Here is a 16,057-nt window from a genome sequence, read left to right as displayed (position 1 = left end):
AGGGTTATCACTTCAGCATTTGCCATTTCAAAGTGTTTCAAACAGTCGCTCCACACAGCCGTCCCTGCCTTTTAATGAGAACATTGCTAAGTCTCTGCTGCCCTATCCATGGTCTTCTCTGTATGGGCTTTCTTCCCTGTTGCACTCCGATCTGAATCCGGTTGTTAGTTTCAGAGAGTTTCTCAAATCTATTCCAGTGATATAAGGGGAGGTAAAGCTTGTCCTTTTAAATGCATTTGCTTTGCCGCACTAGAGCGTGAGTGCCGCAAGCCACGTCACCGGTGAGCATAAATCCCATTCCATTTCCACAGAGCAGGAAAGCTGATCCGGAAGCAAAACAGGAGGGTGTGCAGAGTTGTGCCGCTCAGTGATAGGAAAGGATTTTGTGCTGAAGTGTGTTATAAGGCGCTGTCCCGTTTAAGAGCGGGGGAAGCTGGGACCTCCGCGCCAGGGTATAAAATAAGAGACCCGAGAGAGGAAAATCAGTTTCAGTTCAGGCCCTAGAAAGCATGAGCTGCAGAGAGGAACCTAATTAGGGGAGCCTTTTAGGAGGTGGGCCTGGTGTGTGCTTGGATTCTGTTCTTTGTACGTATGTTTCTTTTAGTGCTTGTAGCTTGGGGCGATATTGTTGAAGGGGTTTTGGACAAATAAGAGAATTACAATATTAAGCCTTTGTTTGATTGTGCAGTTTTCAATCACAGCACCAGCCTGGCCAGAGTTGAAGGCTCATCTGGTATCCTTCCCTCTCGCTGAACTCCCAAACGGGCTCACGGTGTTTATTGTCTGCCGCATGAGCCGCCTCTTGCGCTGATTTATTCAGCCATTTCCCCCCACCTTAACTGGACGATGTGCTGCCTTTGAGATATTCCCCACAAACTGACAGCCTTCCCTGAAAATGACTGCAGCGTAAGGGACAGCAGCACTCGAGCAAGCTGCAGTACAATTACCTGTTCAATCTTTGTTGCTGCACGAGGAAATGACACCAAAATATATGGCCAAATTCAAGTTCACACAAGCAGGGGCTGCCTCTGGGCCTGCAGCTCCAATCCATTCCTGGGATGCTAGTAACGGGTGCAGTTACCATCTGATGACTGTTTGATGGCCTGTGCCAAAGAAGTGGGTGGTCATATCCTGGCTCAGTCTACTTAACTCTCCCTGCCTCCTCTGCTGGCGTCCTCAGCAGACAGGTCAATCAACAAACGGCCGTTCAGCCTGCCTGCCTTCCACCGCCGGGGCTGCTTCCCCCAGATCATGTTTGTGGTGCCTTGGCCAGGCCACGGGGGTGGGGGCGGAGCCTGCACTAGCCAGAGCTACACCCGTTCTGTAGTCAGGCAGAAGCTTTCTGTGCCCAGGACTGTTAAATCAGCGGGAGGCAGGTGTGAGTAATGATGAGCAAAGAAATCCTGAGCTTTCAAACAGAAGGGGAGAGACTCTGGATGGGACTCAGGGATCACCCTCTGCTCTCATCACAGGCTAATGTGTCCCTACCCCCACCTCTAATCTATTCTGGGTTGTGGGGAGAATCTCCCTAGGAGAATACCAGGCTTATGCTTGTTGTGTGCAGGTCTGAGCGTTCAAGGCTTTAGGATTTAGTTCAGGTGTAAGCGCTCAAAGGTCCAGGTGCCTACCTGAGACCATAACTGGGCTGATCAAAATCCCACTGCTTCCCTGAGAAATGCCAACCCAAACAATGTGCTGGGCAGGATTTCCCCTCACGTACAGAACATGCCCCGTGTAAGTGGAGATTCTTCTCCGCCATCGTATGTCAGAGGAAACCAGAAAGCACAGACGCCCCTGCGGGGAAAGGCAGCCCAAGCAGCATATGAAGTGACAGGAACCACGCCATGGTTATCAGATTTTATTAGGGCTGTGAGAAACTCGGCAGCTTTTGTTGGCAGCTTAGTTCTTTTCAGTTTTCTGTGAATTTGGGGAGTGGGCTGGACCCAAAAACTCCAGCTAAAACTCAACTGATGGGGAAACATGCAAAAATGGCAAGACCCATCTCATTACCACTCAAAACCATAAATCAGCCTAAGATGACTCCAAACTAGGCCGGGATTGGCCAGAAAGCTCCTAAATGTTGAACCTGGAGCCAGGCTTGACAGAAAGTGTGTTAGATTTGTAATGAGACTAGGAATCAGGGGCACTTATCTCTGATTTTACTGCAGTGACAATACAACGGTGTCTCCATTTGCAGCGTGAGGTACTGGGTAACTGATGGTCTAGGGACATCATTCTGGCAAACACTCTAAACACAATGGTATAATTATTTAATGATCTTCTTCTTCCTACCTCTACTTCAGAGGAGCATCAGCATTATACCAAGGAACCCTGCCTAGAATTAACACTCCAGAGTCACTTTGTTAAGCACAGTGCTGTAGAAGATCACGTTCACCAGTTCTAAAATTCCATTCCTGCCACAAACTATAAAATGATGCTGTTCTCGTCTTAAATTGGCAAAGTGATTTTAAGCTGAGCCCTTTCACACTAACGCTCTGCTCCTGCTGTCCTGCATTCAGAGCTCCCGGAGATGTCCACGGGCACTCTGTCTGCAAAAGGAGTGCAGTGTCCCTGGCTCTTCATGTCATTCTCAAAGGAGATTTGTACAGCCCAGTGGTAAACTGTTGGAAACAAGGGCTCCTAATGGAAACACTGACACAGCCTGACCGGAGTTATAGAATGGCTTTTTAAACACTCTCATTCGGTGCATCAAAGCCATGAAACTGATTACATCATAGACTCATAGACTTTAAGGTCAGAAGGGACCATTATGATCATCTAGTCCGACCTCCTGCACAGTGCAGGCCACAGAATCTCACCCATCCACTTCTATAACAAACCCCTAACCTATGTCTGAGTTACTGAAGTCCCCAAATTGCGGTTTGAAGACCTCAAGCTGCAGAGAATCCTCCAGCAAGTGACCCGTGCCCCATGCTGCAGAGGAAGGTGAAAAACCTCCAGGGCCTCTGCCAATCTGCCCTGGAGGAAAATTCCTTCCCGACCCCAAATATGGCGATCAGTTAAACCCTGAGCATGTGGGCAAGACTCACCAGCCAGCACCCAGGAAAGAATTCTCTGTAGTAACTCAGATCCCACCCCATCCCATCACAGACCGCTGGGCATACTTACCTGCTGATAATCAAAGATCAATTGCCAAATTAATTGCCAAAATTAGGCTATCCCATCATACCATCCCCTCCATAAATTTATCAAGCTTAGTCTTAAAGCCAGATATGTCTTTGGCCCCCACTACTGATATACTGCACAGGATACTTTACTCTTAAGTCACTAGCAACTTGCTTTTATTCATATTAATTTATAATCAGAGTGTTAATATCATTTTAATAACTCCCGACATTATTTCTAAACCAGCTTTTCTGGTAAAGAGGTGGGATGTCAGCGGTTCTCAAACGTCATTGCACCACGACCGCCTTCTGACAACAAAAATGCCTATATGACCCCAGGAGTGGGGCCCGCAGCCCAAGCATGCTGCCCCAGGTTGGGGGACCCAAAGCCCCACCGCCCCAGGGCTTCAGGGGGCATGTAACCTGAGCCCTGCTGCCCAGGGCTGAAGCCCTTGGGGTTTGGCTTCGGCCCCGGGTGGTGGGGCCCGGGCCCCAGCAAGTCTAAGGCCAGCCCTGGCGACCCCATGAAAACGGGGTCCCGGCCCACAGTTTGGGAACCCCTGTGGTTTATCCATGAGGGAATGGTCTGAAGGTTTCATTGACACTTGCTTAGGAGGATGTACATGACTTGCAATAAGGCAGCTCTTCTAAATGAATTTTCTTCAGTTCTTAACCCGGTGCTGTACTAACAGTGTATTTTCTATGTACCTTCACCTGAGCTCCGTTTTATATGCCTGCTTTACAATCCAGCATGCAAGGAACCACAGGAACTTACCGACCAGAATACTGGGTTATTTACCTAGGAGTTTACAGTAGCTGAGCAACTGATATCTCTTGCCACTCCTGGTATATTTTGTGTCTCTAATACTTATTATTATCTTTGTAGAACCCCAGCTGAAAGGAATTGTGACAAGGTTATTCAGCCAGCAGGAATACTTCCTGCAGATGCACCCAGATGGTACGATTGATGGGACCAAGGACGAAAACAGCGACTACAGTAAGGAAAATTAGCCTTCTTTGCAACCAGATGATAAATGAAATGCATCACCTAGTGGGTCTCACTTGTAAGCCTTCCGTGTTGAAAAGATCAAATTAGGAAGAAGCCAGCTGTTCTCAGCAGTTTATTTCCATCGACGCTTCCCCTTTAAATCTCCCCTTTATTGTTTTCACACATTGTTTTTTTTTTCCTCCCCTCTCTCTCTAACGCTCCAACAACCATCTGGGGTGGGGAGAAGAATGAAAACGCGTGGTTTGAATTCTTGCCAGAAGAGAGAGGAGTGATATTTGCACAGATGCTGTGCGTGTGGGAGAAGGATGCAGGGATTGTTTCCTTCAGGGATAAAGGAAAGTGATCTTCAGGGAAAACATCTAAAACATAACTAGACTTAGGAACACAGGCAGGGGCGGCTCTAGGTATTTTGCTGCCCCAAGCAAGGTAGGCAGGCTGCCTTCGGCGGCTTGCCTGCGGGAGGTCCCCGGTCCCACGGATTTGGCGGCAGCCTGCGGGAGGTCCGCCGAAGCCGCGGGACCAGCGGACCCTCCGTAGGCGTGCCGCCAAAGGCAACCTGCCTGCCGCCCTCGCGGCGACCGGCAGAGCGCCCTCCGTGGCTTGCCGCCCCAGGCCCACGCTTGGCGTGCTGGTGCCTGGAGCCGCCCCTGGACACGGGAATTGCCGGACTGGATCAAACCAAGAATCTTTCCATTCCAGTACCCCATCTCTGACCGTGCCATTATAAGCTGCTTCCAAAGAGACTCTGCAGTAGGCAGTGATGGGACAGCCTGTCTCCAGGGAAAGAGTCCTCTGAGCACCCCACACTTAGAGGCTGACAGAAGTTACCCAGATCCTTCTATGGATGGCAGGGTCTGGAGCAAAGTTTGATGTTGATTTTTTTTTTCATGCGGCAGTCAGCAAGCCGCTCGCTGTCATTCATGGGAGAGCACATTGAACGTCAGCACTCCCCAGTGGCCCATTGCCCTCTGCAAGAGATGGCACGAAACATTTTTGTCCTGGGAAGTGCTGGGTGCCTTCAGCGCCCGTTGAGACCACGCTGAAGGATTAGGCCCCAGAGGAGATGCAAAGTGCCATCTATGGCATCAGCTCCGCCCTCCCTGTGGGACCCAGGAGTCCTTCTGAGAGGACAACAGGTGGCAGTACCTTTGCTCTCACTAGCTGCATCAGCTTGGGCAGGACTGAATCTTGTCCCTGTGCTGGGAGTCTGAAATCTGCAGCCGCGTTCACGTCTGGCCTGTTCCCAAAGGGACGGGAGTTCTCAGTCATTAACAAGTGGAGCAGAAGCTGATCTTTGAGGGGACTCGACAAAGATAAAGTCCCCCACTAAGGGTCCATCCACATTACAGCTGGGAGGGTGCTTTCCAGGGCAGGTAGACACATGTACTAGCCGTGCTTTGCAAGTGCACTGCAAATAGCAGGCTAGCTGAGGGTGCCCGGGCCACGGTTTGGGCTAGCCACACACATCCCCGGGGGCCCGGGCTGTTTGTAGTTGGGTGGCCAGCGCAAGCTGCCACGCGTGCTAGCCCCGCTGGTGCTGCTACTTTTAGCGTGTTAGCCTGAGCAGCGCTAGCAGGCGTCTGTCTCCCCGCGCTGGGAAGCATGCGTCCAGCAGCTGTGTAGATGTACTCTTACGGAGGGATAATCCAGTCTGCTTAATCCAGGGATCAGTCCTGTCATCCTGCCTCAGACAGAACTCCTAGCCAACCCGCTGGAGGTCCTTCCTGAGTAAGGACTGCAGGGTTTGAGCTGTCAATGGGGCATGCTGGCGCCAATGCTGGCTAAGCAGTAGTTCCACAGGAAGCCTGCTGGGGGCGGCGGGGAGCCCTCAGACTAGAGTACAATTTGAATAGCTGTCAGTGACGTCACGCTGTGCCCAAAACGGCGACTGGTAGGCAGGGTCACCCTGGCAGAGGGAGCACGTTTAACACGGGTAGGGCACTTATTCTCCTCCGTTCAGCAACGGTTCGAGCACAGCTAGAGTCTTACCTTCTGCTTCGGGAACCAGGTCACGAAATGCTGCTTCCAGAGGACAGCACCTGAAATAATAGAAGGTTTGGAAAACAGCCCTTATTGAAAACAACCCCCTCCGCCCCCCAGTCCGAAGGCTGTATTCAGCAGACACACAGCAGTAGTTCGCTGGAAGGGATAGGGCCCGATTCTGCTCTCTCACTGCGGTTTTACCACTGTGTAGTGCCTTTGATTTCAGGGACGCTACCCTGGCTTGCATCAGAGGATGAAAGAGGTGCACCAGGTCGTTAGAATTTTGCAGCCATTGCCACACAATGCAAATAGGATTGATAAGTTAAGAGGCTGGTCCTGCAGCCCGTACTTGCAAGCAGGCCAGACTCATGGGAGGACATCAGTGGGTCTGCTCATGTGAGCAAGGACTACTCCAGTGAGTAAAGGTTGCAGGATTGGACCCTATGACTTATGGGAGAGGTTAAGTGGATTTGGTATCTTCAGTCAGGGCAAAAGAAGGCTCAGAAGGCATATCCGTCAACACACATGCCCAGGGCTGGGAGAGAAGACAGGAATTGTTCGCATCCGTCAGTGAGGATGGGACAAGAAAATAATGGGCTAAATCTGAAACTCAGATGAATCTAGGTAAATATTGGAGAGCTGTCCTGTCGTGGCCCAGACTGGCATGGGAGACCCTACTGATGGTACTCACCCCAGTGCAGAGGGCCGGAGCAGAGTTTAGGCCCAGATAGTCAGCAACGACCGCTAATTTTGGGGGCCCAGTTTGAGACAAGGTGGGCTTGATTCTCTGCGGTGCTGAGCACTCGCCGCTCCATTTGAAATCCAGCAGGAGCCGTGGGTATTCAGCACCCTTGACAATCAAGCTGGACACCCAAAACTTGTGGGCGCGTCAGAAAATCTGGGTCATGTAATGGGACTCTCACGGTGCTGGGACCCTGTGTCTCTTCTGCTCAGGGTTGAAATTCACAGTGTAGGAGACAAAATGCACAACCATATCCTAAGAGTGGGGTCTGATTCACTCTCACCTGGCAGGATGCAGGGGGACAATCTAGATGGACTCTGCATGGAGTCTGTAATTTAAACACGTAAAGGAACACGATGTTCCATTCGTCACTGCTTTGCATTCTGTTGGGGCAGACTGATTAGCCTTCGGAAAGGGAGCTAATTTTACACAGAATACACCATGTGGGTTTACTCTGGCAAGGTAAACATTTAAAATGAAACGAGACACGTCCCTTCTACACATCCGATGTAATTAAAACTTGTAATGAAAATCCAGTTATTTAAATAAGAGGAACTACTAATATTTAAGCTATTTTAAAATTAATTTACCTATCTGGTGCCCACTTTGTGTGTCTGTTCTTGGGGAAACTCAGGAGGCTGGTTTTTTTGTTTTTGTTTTTTTTATTGAATACAGTTAGAAGCCAAGATGAAATGGCATTTGAACTGGCATCCAGCAAAACAGCCCTTTGTACATCTGCTGCTGAGGCCATGGAGTTAAAGTGACACTATCAAGTTAAAAGTCGTGGGATAGATTTTTTTCACACTTACTCTTGATTTACACCAGTGTATCTCCATTTAAGCCAATGGGGTTACCCGAGATATAAGAGGAGAACTTGGGCCTATATCTATCTTATGAATATCATCATGTTACTACCCTGAATTTGGTCAGTAGGATTGTTAGGGTCACTTGTCGCCATTTGTGCTGTGTTGATTTTTTCCCCGCTTTTGCTCAGCGTAATCTTTTCCTAGACTGATCAATATCGCTCTTGGGTCTGGTTCATGACTCCATGACCCCAGTTCTGTGCCAGAGCTGTTTTACCCCTTGATATGCCAGCACAATTCTGCTGTAACAGAAGGGTGAATTAGATCCCCTACATAGTGTATTCCAGGTAAATGCCTTGTCTTCCACTCACAAGGCCAAATCCCCAGCTGGTGTAAATCAGCATGGCTCCTTTGATTGATCTACTCCAGTTCATACCAGCTGAGAATCTGGGTCACACAATGAGCCTCATTCTTGTCTCAGTTCACTCTTCTACTCGTCTAAATTATTTGGGCTTGGTCCTCAAGTGGGGTAAATCAGCATAGCTCCATGGATGCCAATGGGGTAACTGGCTCGCTGGGTTCCATACAGTTACACCTGGCTTCCTCCAGTCCGAAAGGAGAATCGGGCCCAATGACTTCAGTAGGACTGCTTCAGTCTGCCTGGCTGTGCTAGGGCTTTCAGTTTTAAATCCTTGTTCTTGACTGATACCAAGGTAAAGCTCTAGCTTCTTACCCTGAATATAAACACATTTTAGTCACAAAAACCATCTTGATGCCTGCCAGGCATCCGGTGCTGTTGTAGAAGTTCCTTCCAGAACACAGCTCTGCCACCTCCCGGTCCCAGGATTTGCTCACCTAATGCACAGCGATGATGCCTTACACGGAATAGTCTATGATTTACCCTGTGGGGGGGAGCTGGCCCCTGCGTAGGGGGGGAGGATGTTTCCTTGGGGATCCTCTGCCTCATTGATCTTAGGTGGTGTCACCCAAACTGCCAAACGAATGGTCTGTGAGGCAAGTTTTCTGTGTAAGACAAATTAACTGTAGGCAGTGAATAATGGCGGCTGTTTGCCTTCATTATCTGTAGTGATATGCTCCATTTTTTTCAGTTTTTTAAAAAAGGGAAGGGGTGGGGGATTGCTTATAAATAGAGTTGTTAATTAAACAAGGCTTTGGAGCATCGCTGTAGCACCAAAGCTATGGCAATAAAAACTTGCCTAGATAAGGGAACTTCTCGGGAGGAGCCTGTGTGAAGGATTTGCAAGACACTGATATAGTTACAGCAGTGAGAAGTGTTAGTGTGTCAAACAGGCAAACTGGCACCAGTCCTGAACATGGAGACTACAGCATCACCGTAGACCCTGATCTGCAGAGACCTGTATTGAGGCTGAACTTTAGACACTGGTTTCCACTGAAGCCCTCCTGCTTCAGGAAACCACTTAAACATGTGCATTGGCTTCAGTGGGATTTCAGCATGAACTTTTCAGAAGTGGGGCCGGTAGTGGCTGTATCCGGCAGCATGTCTGTTTTCCCACTGAAAGAGAACTATCCCTCTTACCTTTAGGCAGACCTGCTGCGAATGCCGTCATGGCATACCTGACCTTCCCATAATGCTTCAAATAATTCCCAAATGCTTTGTCTCTCATACAGCTGTGCAACTCCAGTGACCTTCTATGGGGTTATCCCTTGTTTGCACCGGGGTGTGTGAGAGGAGGTCTCTGATAAAACAGTCTAAAGAAGCGCAGTGTCTGCAGTTGGCTCCTAGGCCTGTGTGGAAAAGACTCTTGGGGTTTATGGTGTGTTGCAGTACTTGTTTTCTCCTGGTGCAGCTGAAGCCATGTGTCCTACCCAGCACGTGTGCATGCAAAGTCTCTTAGGAAATCTTAGTCTGACTTGGGTCTGAATTATTCAGCTCTGTTAAACCAGGGTTCGCACTAACAGTCTGTGTCGCAGTAACACTGAATCATTAGCATGCTGGGACATAGAAGGCTTCCAAGGGAGAAGGGGCCAGGGAGCAGGGCAGTGGGAGGTGAAAAAGATGATTGGCATCTGGATATCACCTTTCATCCAAAGCCCCCACTGTTCTGTGCTCACTTTACAAAGTGATTTACTAGCTGTACAATTATATCAATTATCTATAAAATAACTGGAATGATTAGGTATACGTATGGCAATCGCTAGGCAATAAACTGCAAAGCCATGTGATAAAGAGCGTGCTGTTGATCATTGAGCATCTCCCCTGCATTCTACCCACTGATACATCCCCCCGGGGACTAATTTGAACATTCCAACCCCTTTGAGACACTTTAGACAGACGCCTTTTGAATGAATGAATAAATATAAAACAACTTACCAGTGAAGTGTTTGTTAATTCGTCTCCCCACCGCTCCAGTGATTACCCTAGTCTAGGGTTTAGGAGAGTCAGCACTAACTCCCACAAAAGTGATGTGTGTGAGAGCTGATATTTTCTGATTCCGCCAGGCCAACAGATGGGAGGAGTACTATGCTCTTGGAGAGGGATGATCCCTGACTTGGACTCCTTCCTGGCAGGAGAAGGTCATGAGACACTGGGCAGTATCTCTGTGGTTCTGGAAAAGCTAGACTGGGCCACGGCTAGATGTTTCTGAAATGTTGCTGGTTAATGAGAGAGGCAGTGTGGTCCAATGGACGGGGCACATGGCAGTCATTCTGGATTCTGTTGTTAGCTCTTCCACTGACCTCCTGAAAGACCTTGAGCAAATCACTTCATCTCTCTGTGGCTCCATGTCCTGTCCCAGCCTCTGTCTTGTCTAGCTAGACTGTAAGCTTTCTGGGGCGGAGACTGTCTCGTACTGTGCATAGAGTAGCACCTACAGACCCCAGCTACAGCACAGTGAGGCCCTGATCTCAGCTGGGGTATCTCCATTCTGCCCGTATTACAGGTAGCAATAGTAGAAACAATTCATGCATCGACATTTAATATAATAATGCCAGCAGCCGTTCCGATCCTGTTACGTTACAAATAATAGCAAAAATGCCATCGTGTGTGAGAGAGAGGTCGCCTCTCTGAGTCCGAGTGGCTGTGTGGCATCCAGCAGTAGTTACCTTTTGTAACGTATTGGGGAGGAAGTGGCTGCGATGCTTAAAGCAATAGGATGGCAGTAAAATGGGGCATTGAAGGGTCTTGTCCTTTCGTGCTGCCTGGCACAGAGGACTCAAGTCATGGAGACACTGGAGTCCAGGATGGCTCCTCCTGAGAGTCTTTATTCCTTGGCTAGCAGTGATCAGATGGATACACTGAGAACTGGAACTTTTACAACCCTCCCTAAGGTCACCCTTCAAAGCGAGTTACCGACCCTTCCCTGTAACTGCAGATTCCTGGAGATGTTTGTAACTTGTAGAAAGGGGTGGGGCGCTGGAGGGCAGTGAGAACAGGGGACATGGGCCGTATGGAAAGACGACCTTCAGTAACAGTGACTTTCCCCTGTTCTTCTTCCAACTGCAGCTCTCTTCAATCTAATTCCCGTGGGGCTCCGTGTGGTGGCGATCCAGGGGGTGAAGGCCGGTCTCTACGTCGCCATGAATGGCGAGGGATATCTCTACAGCTCAGTAAGTACCTTTTCCAGTTTGGCGATTTCAGAGCTGGTTTCTGAGCGCATTGCTGTGTTGGGAACACTTCGGACAGCCTGGCACAGTAGGAGCCCACTGTCAAATAGACTCTTCCCTGTCTTTAGCAACGACCTCAGAGTAGCTCCATGTAGTTTCAGGACAGTATTTTTCAACCTTTAGTTGAAGTCTCATGTCTGCTCCTTTGGACGGTCGCTTAACTCAGGTCTTGCTGTGTTAGGTTACCGAATCTGCTGGATCTGGTCAGGTTTTACATCAGTGCGACCACCCACTGCCTTCACAGAAGATACCTCTGATATACACCACTGAACCTGATCATAATAGGTCCTGTTCTCCACACCACAGTAATTGTGTTGATTTCAGTGGAGTTATTCTGGATTTACCCCAGTGTGACTGAGCAGAATGTCTCTGTATATGAGCGGTCTTTTTAACACTGTATAAAAGATCTACGAGACACATTTTACTGACTAATTCCCCAGTAACTTTCTTAGATGGCTTTAAAAAGCATGAGGTTATTCATCAGAGTCTCATTTGAAGTAAATCGTTGATTCACAATGATTTACTAAATAAGGCAGTTCTTTGCTAGAAATATTTTACGCTTGAAATAACTTCACACTAGTGCTATGGGATAAGGAAATTGTTGTTGATGCATTTTCCATCCCTTCCATTCAGATATTTGTAGAGTCTATGGGCCAGACTCTGACCTCACTAACTCCAGTATGGATCCAGAGTACTGTAATTCTGCTGTTACTCTGACTTAAAAATGTGTGTGTGGCTGGGGTGGGGGTAGGTGTTGGATTGGGGATATGACCACTGAATAGGAAATAGCACAGTTCGGTTTTCGGTATCTGGCTAATTGATCTGTAATGTGGCTATCACCATAACCTCTAGGACCAAAGGTGGCACTTAAATCACTTGCTGATGCAGAGCTGACTCTAGTTACCTCACAACCGAAGGATAGCAGGGTTGGCTCTCTCATGGGTTGAAACAGCGCTGGGGTTGTCTTTTCCCACCACCCTGGAATATTATGAACTCTTGTCAGAGCCGGACTATAGGACTGAATGCAAACCTGTGTCTCACAACTTGAAGAAGAAAATATGGTACCGCTGAATACGTTAGCTTTCTCAATGAGTACGAGGTGCCTGGTGGGTCTGTGGCTCTTATGCATATTTTCCTCCTTCTGGTAGCTGCCAATCAACTTCTGTAGTTTCCTCTGTGGCGTTCTGTTTGCAAGTTAAAATCACTTTGTGGATGCCTGTGTAAGCACTGTGGGATCAGAGCTCAGACCCTGGCTTAGCCTCTTCGCATGCTGTAATCACAGTCTGAACAGTCCAGAGAGTAAACAGCCTAGTCACCCCCTCACTCTGTTCAGGGTTGTTCGTTATAATATGATCTCAACAGGACGAAGCGCTCCAGTTTTAAACCACTCAAAGAACTGTTATTTCCACTTCTTACCTTGGGAGGTGATAATATCACAGAAGTGCAGGGCTGGAAGGGAACTTGAGAGGTCACCTAGTCCATTCCCTGCACCCCGCCACTGAGGAGGCATGTTTACGTGTACCTAGACCCGTCCCAGAGAGATCTTCTGTCTAATCTGTTCTTGAAAACTTGCTGCAGACTAAGCCAATTCCTCCTTGTCCTACCCTCGGTAGACGCGGAGAACCGTCGATCACCGTCCTCTTTATGACGTCCCTTTTCTATTTGCAGACTGTTATCAGGTTCCTGCTGAGCCTTCTCTTCTCAAGACTGAGGCAATTTCTACACGACCACTTACGTTGGCAAAACTTTTGTCGCTCAGGGATGGGGAAACCCCCACCCCACCCCCAAGTGATATAAGTTGTGCCGGCATAAGTGCTCGTGTGCACAGCGCTGTGTTGACGGGAGAGCGTCTCCTGCCGATGTAGCTACCGCTGCTCATTGAGGCGGTTTAATTATGTCGACAGGAGAGTTCTCCCGCCAGCATGGAGTGGCTACGTGAGCAATCTTACAGTGGCACAGCTGCATCGGTACAGCCTAAACATGCCCCGTTCCTTCAACCTTTCCTCATAGGTCAGGTTTTCTCAACCTTTTATCACTTTTGTTGGTCTCCTGGATTCTCTCCAGCTTTCCACATCTTTCTCAAAGTGAGCTGTCCAAAACTAGATGCAGTCCAGTATCCAGGAGTGCAGCACGGCTACCTCCCATGTCTTACTTATGGCGCTCTGCCATAGCCTGGTGGAGCTCACTGTTAGGAAATGACAAGTCCTCATGCTAGTGTGGCTGGGTATTTGGGGATCGCGTGTTAGTTTTCAAACTGGGTGGCTGTCAGGACGAAGAGAGGATAGATCAGTCAGCTCTCTGGTTATGCCAGAAACATCCCTTTCTTTCACAGCTCCGTACATTTAAGTGTAAATTAAGTCTAATCAGTTGTGTCCCTTTAAATAAATCAGTTCAATTTACCATGATACTGACCTTCCTTGTAAAGCACTGTGAGATCCATGGATGAAAAGAGCTATATAAGAGCTTGGTGCTGGTATTATTATTTATTATTACTGTTGGTGTGGTTAACAATATCAACGGTTTATTTAATTGCAAACTCTTTGCGATCAGGAACCTCCTGATTTGGATCTGTCTGCACACCGCTGAGTGCAATAGGCCCTGATCCATGGCTGGGTCTCCTGGGCATTGCGGTAATACAAATAATTAGTTCTTGAGATAAACTCTACAGGGTACACGGATTGTGTGACTTAAACAGACATGGTGCTGTGCACAATGGAATACCTACTTCTGTACGGGGCCCTTCAGAGAAGCGAGAGTTCAGAATTCTTGTCAGAGTAAAAGCATTACAAGGAGGAAGAGCGGTTAAGAGCTTTGTAAATAGAGCTGGTCTGAAAACTTGGACAGAAATGGGGAAAAATGTCTCTGGAATCTCTCAGACTTGTGTCCATTGTTTTGACCAGTTCCATCCACAGACATGGGAAGCAATTCAGGACTAACGATGCAGGAAGAGCTGAGGGGCAGCAGCCCCAGACAAGAGGGGTTGCAGAGAAGAAGGCTCTCTCACTGGCACCTGGGAGGTCATGTGAAGGATTGAGCAGGAGCTGGAGGGAGACAAGGAAGGCCAGAAAAGGAGGTGGTGGCTGGGAGGCAGGATGGAATGCCTTAAAAACATGAGGAGAATTAAACTGTTTCTTTCATGAACAAAACATCGCTGGGAGGCAAACTCCTGTGTCCTGTGCCTGGCTGTTCCGTGGCCCTCGCGTCCCAAGGAGACGTGGCTTCCCTCCCACACCAGCTCTCTGCTGGGCTGACTCCGTTGTCTCGGGGGAGCGATGACTGACTGACAGCAGCGTAGGCTTCACCCAAAGCCCACTGAACTCAACGGGCGTCTTCCATGGGCTCTGGACTAGACCTGAAGTGAGAGGGAAAGTGAGGCCTGGTATTTAGAGCTGGGATGGCTCTGTCGTCTTGACAGCAAGGACTGTGGGTTGAAATGCCTCTAAGCATCAAAGATAAAGGATTGAACCGAGGTCTGTAGCTGGACTGCTAATTACTCAGCTCAGTGTCAGCTGCAGCTTCTGCTTCTCACGAGGGGCAGGGGTCAGCATGTGGCACTGGTGGATGGCTCTCAAAGGCTCCTTCAGGCCCTGTCTCCCGTACTAACCACTGTGTCTTTAATCTTTTGCTTATAAGACCGTCAGACACAGCTTTTCTCCGCCTCTGGAGTGTTTAACTTGCAGTCAGGTGCATGCCTGGTTTCTCTAGGGCAGTGATCAGTGAGTTGGAATGAGGGGCTAATACTTCTTGTTGATTTTGTTCACTCACCCAGCTCCACCCTGCCCCTGTGGCCATCTCCCCTGCCCGCTGATCCGTCTCCCCCGCATTTATCTGAGCATTCTAAGCCCTGTCGCTGGTTTCAAATAAACCAGCTGGCCAGGGAAATGCTTCTTCCTTCTCTCCCAGGAGCCTCAATTCTCCGCTGCTGTAAACAGGCAGAGCTCCACTGACTTCCATAGCGTTCCCTCTGCTTGCACCAGAAAAGAACTTGGCCTGGGTATTGCCCTACCAAATCAGGCCAGGGCTTCAGATAGAGGCTGGGTTAGCTGGTTTCTGCCAGCGTCAGCTGCGTTAGAGGAAGATGCAAGAAGTCCTCTCGAGTACAACTTTAGCAGAACCAGCCCTCGAGGGAAGTGTCTTCCCCAGCCCCAGTCAATTACGGCCAGGCAGCAGAAGGACTTATAACTCTTAACCATATCTATTTACCCTGCCTAATGACATTAGAGACGTGGTCATAATCCATATAAATGTGCAATCCCCTTTTGAATCCTACTCAGCTCTTGGCCTCAGTGATATCTTGTGGCAGAGAGTTCCACAGGTTAAAATGCATTGTGTGCATTTGTTGATGGGGGAGGGGTACTACCCGCGGAGAAGTGCAGGAAATTATGTAGAATTTCCCATTTCCTGAGGTCTAGAACAGGCAGAATTCAGCCCTCGGCCACTAACAGGTTTTCTGCATTTAAACATCACAAGAGTGAAGCCCAATGTCTTGTGGCTTAGAAATTGGACACTTTCCCCACTAGAAAGTAAAGACTCCCAGTGAGAATTTCAAATTCTGTAGTCATCACACATTTCGGTATAGAAAAGTTGGACTCCCTCTGTACCCTGTCTGCATGGACTCACGGGACCTGCTTTTTGAGACGCGCTGATTGGAGCTGCTGAAAACTGTTGGAGCTCTGGATGCTGAGCGCCCGGGAAAATCAGGCCCTTGTTAATTAAGGCATCTGGCTTTTCAGACAGAGGAATGTAAAAT

At 48.7% G+C, this 16,057-nt stretch overlaps 1 protein-coding gene across 3 annotated transcripts in view; it reads left to right on the top strand.

The window, feature by feature from the left end:
• Positions 1 to 16,057, top strand: part of FGF12 (fibroblast growth factor 12) — a 308,035-nt gene that overhangs the window by 214,774 nt on the left and 77,204 nt on the right. For all 3 annotated transcript variants that reach the window (XM_045030776.1, XM_045030778.1, XM_045030777.1), the window contains exons 2-3: positions 4,012 to 4,122; positions 11,147 to 11,250. In XM_045030776.1, coding sequence (XP_044886711.1) covers positions 4,012 to 4,122; positions 11,147 to 11,250 — 215 coding nt within the window. The remainder of the gene's footprint in view (positions 1 to 4,011; positions 4,123 to 11,146; positions 11,251 to 16,057) is intronic.

Source organism: Mauremys mutica, chromosome 9 (assembly GCF_020497125.1).
Source record: "Mauremys mutica isolate MM-2020 ecotype Southern chromosome 9, ASM2049712v1, whole genome shotgun sequence".
Classification (NCBI taxonomy): Eukaryota; Metazoa; Chordata; order Testudines; family Geoemydidae; genus Mauremys; species Mauremys mutica.
The sequence above is the reverse complement of the archived record's forward strand: the minus strand, read 5'-3'. Positions and strand labels throughout refer to the sequence as shown.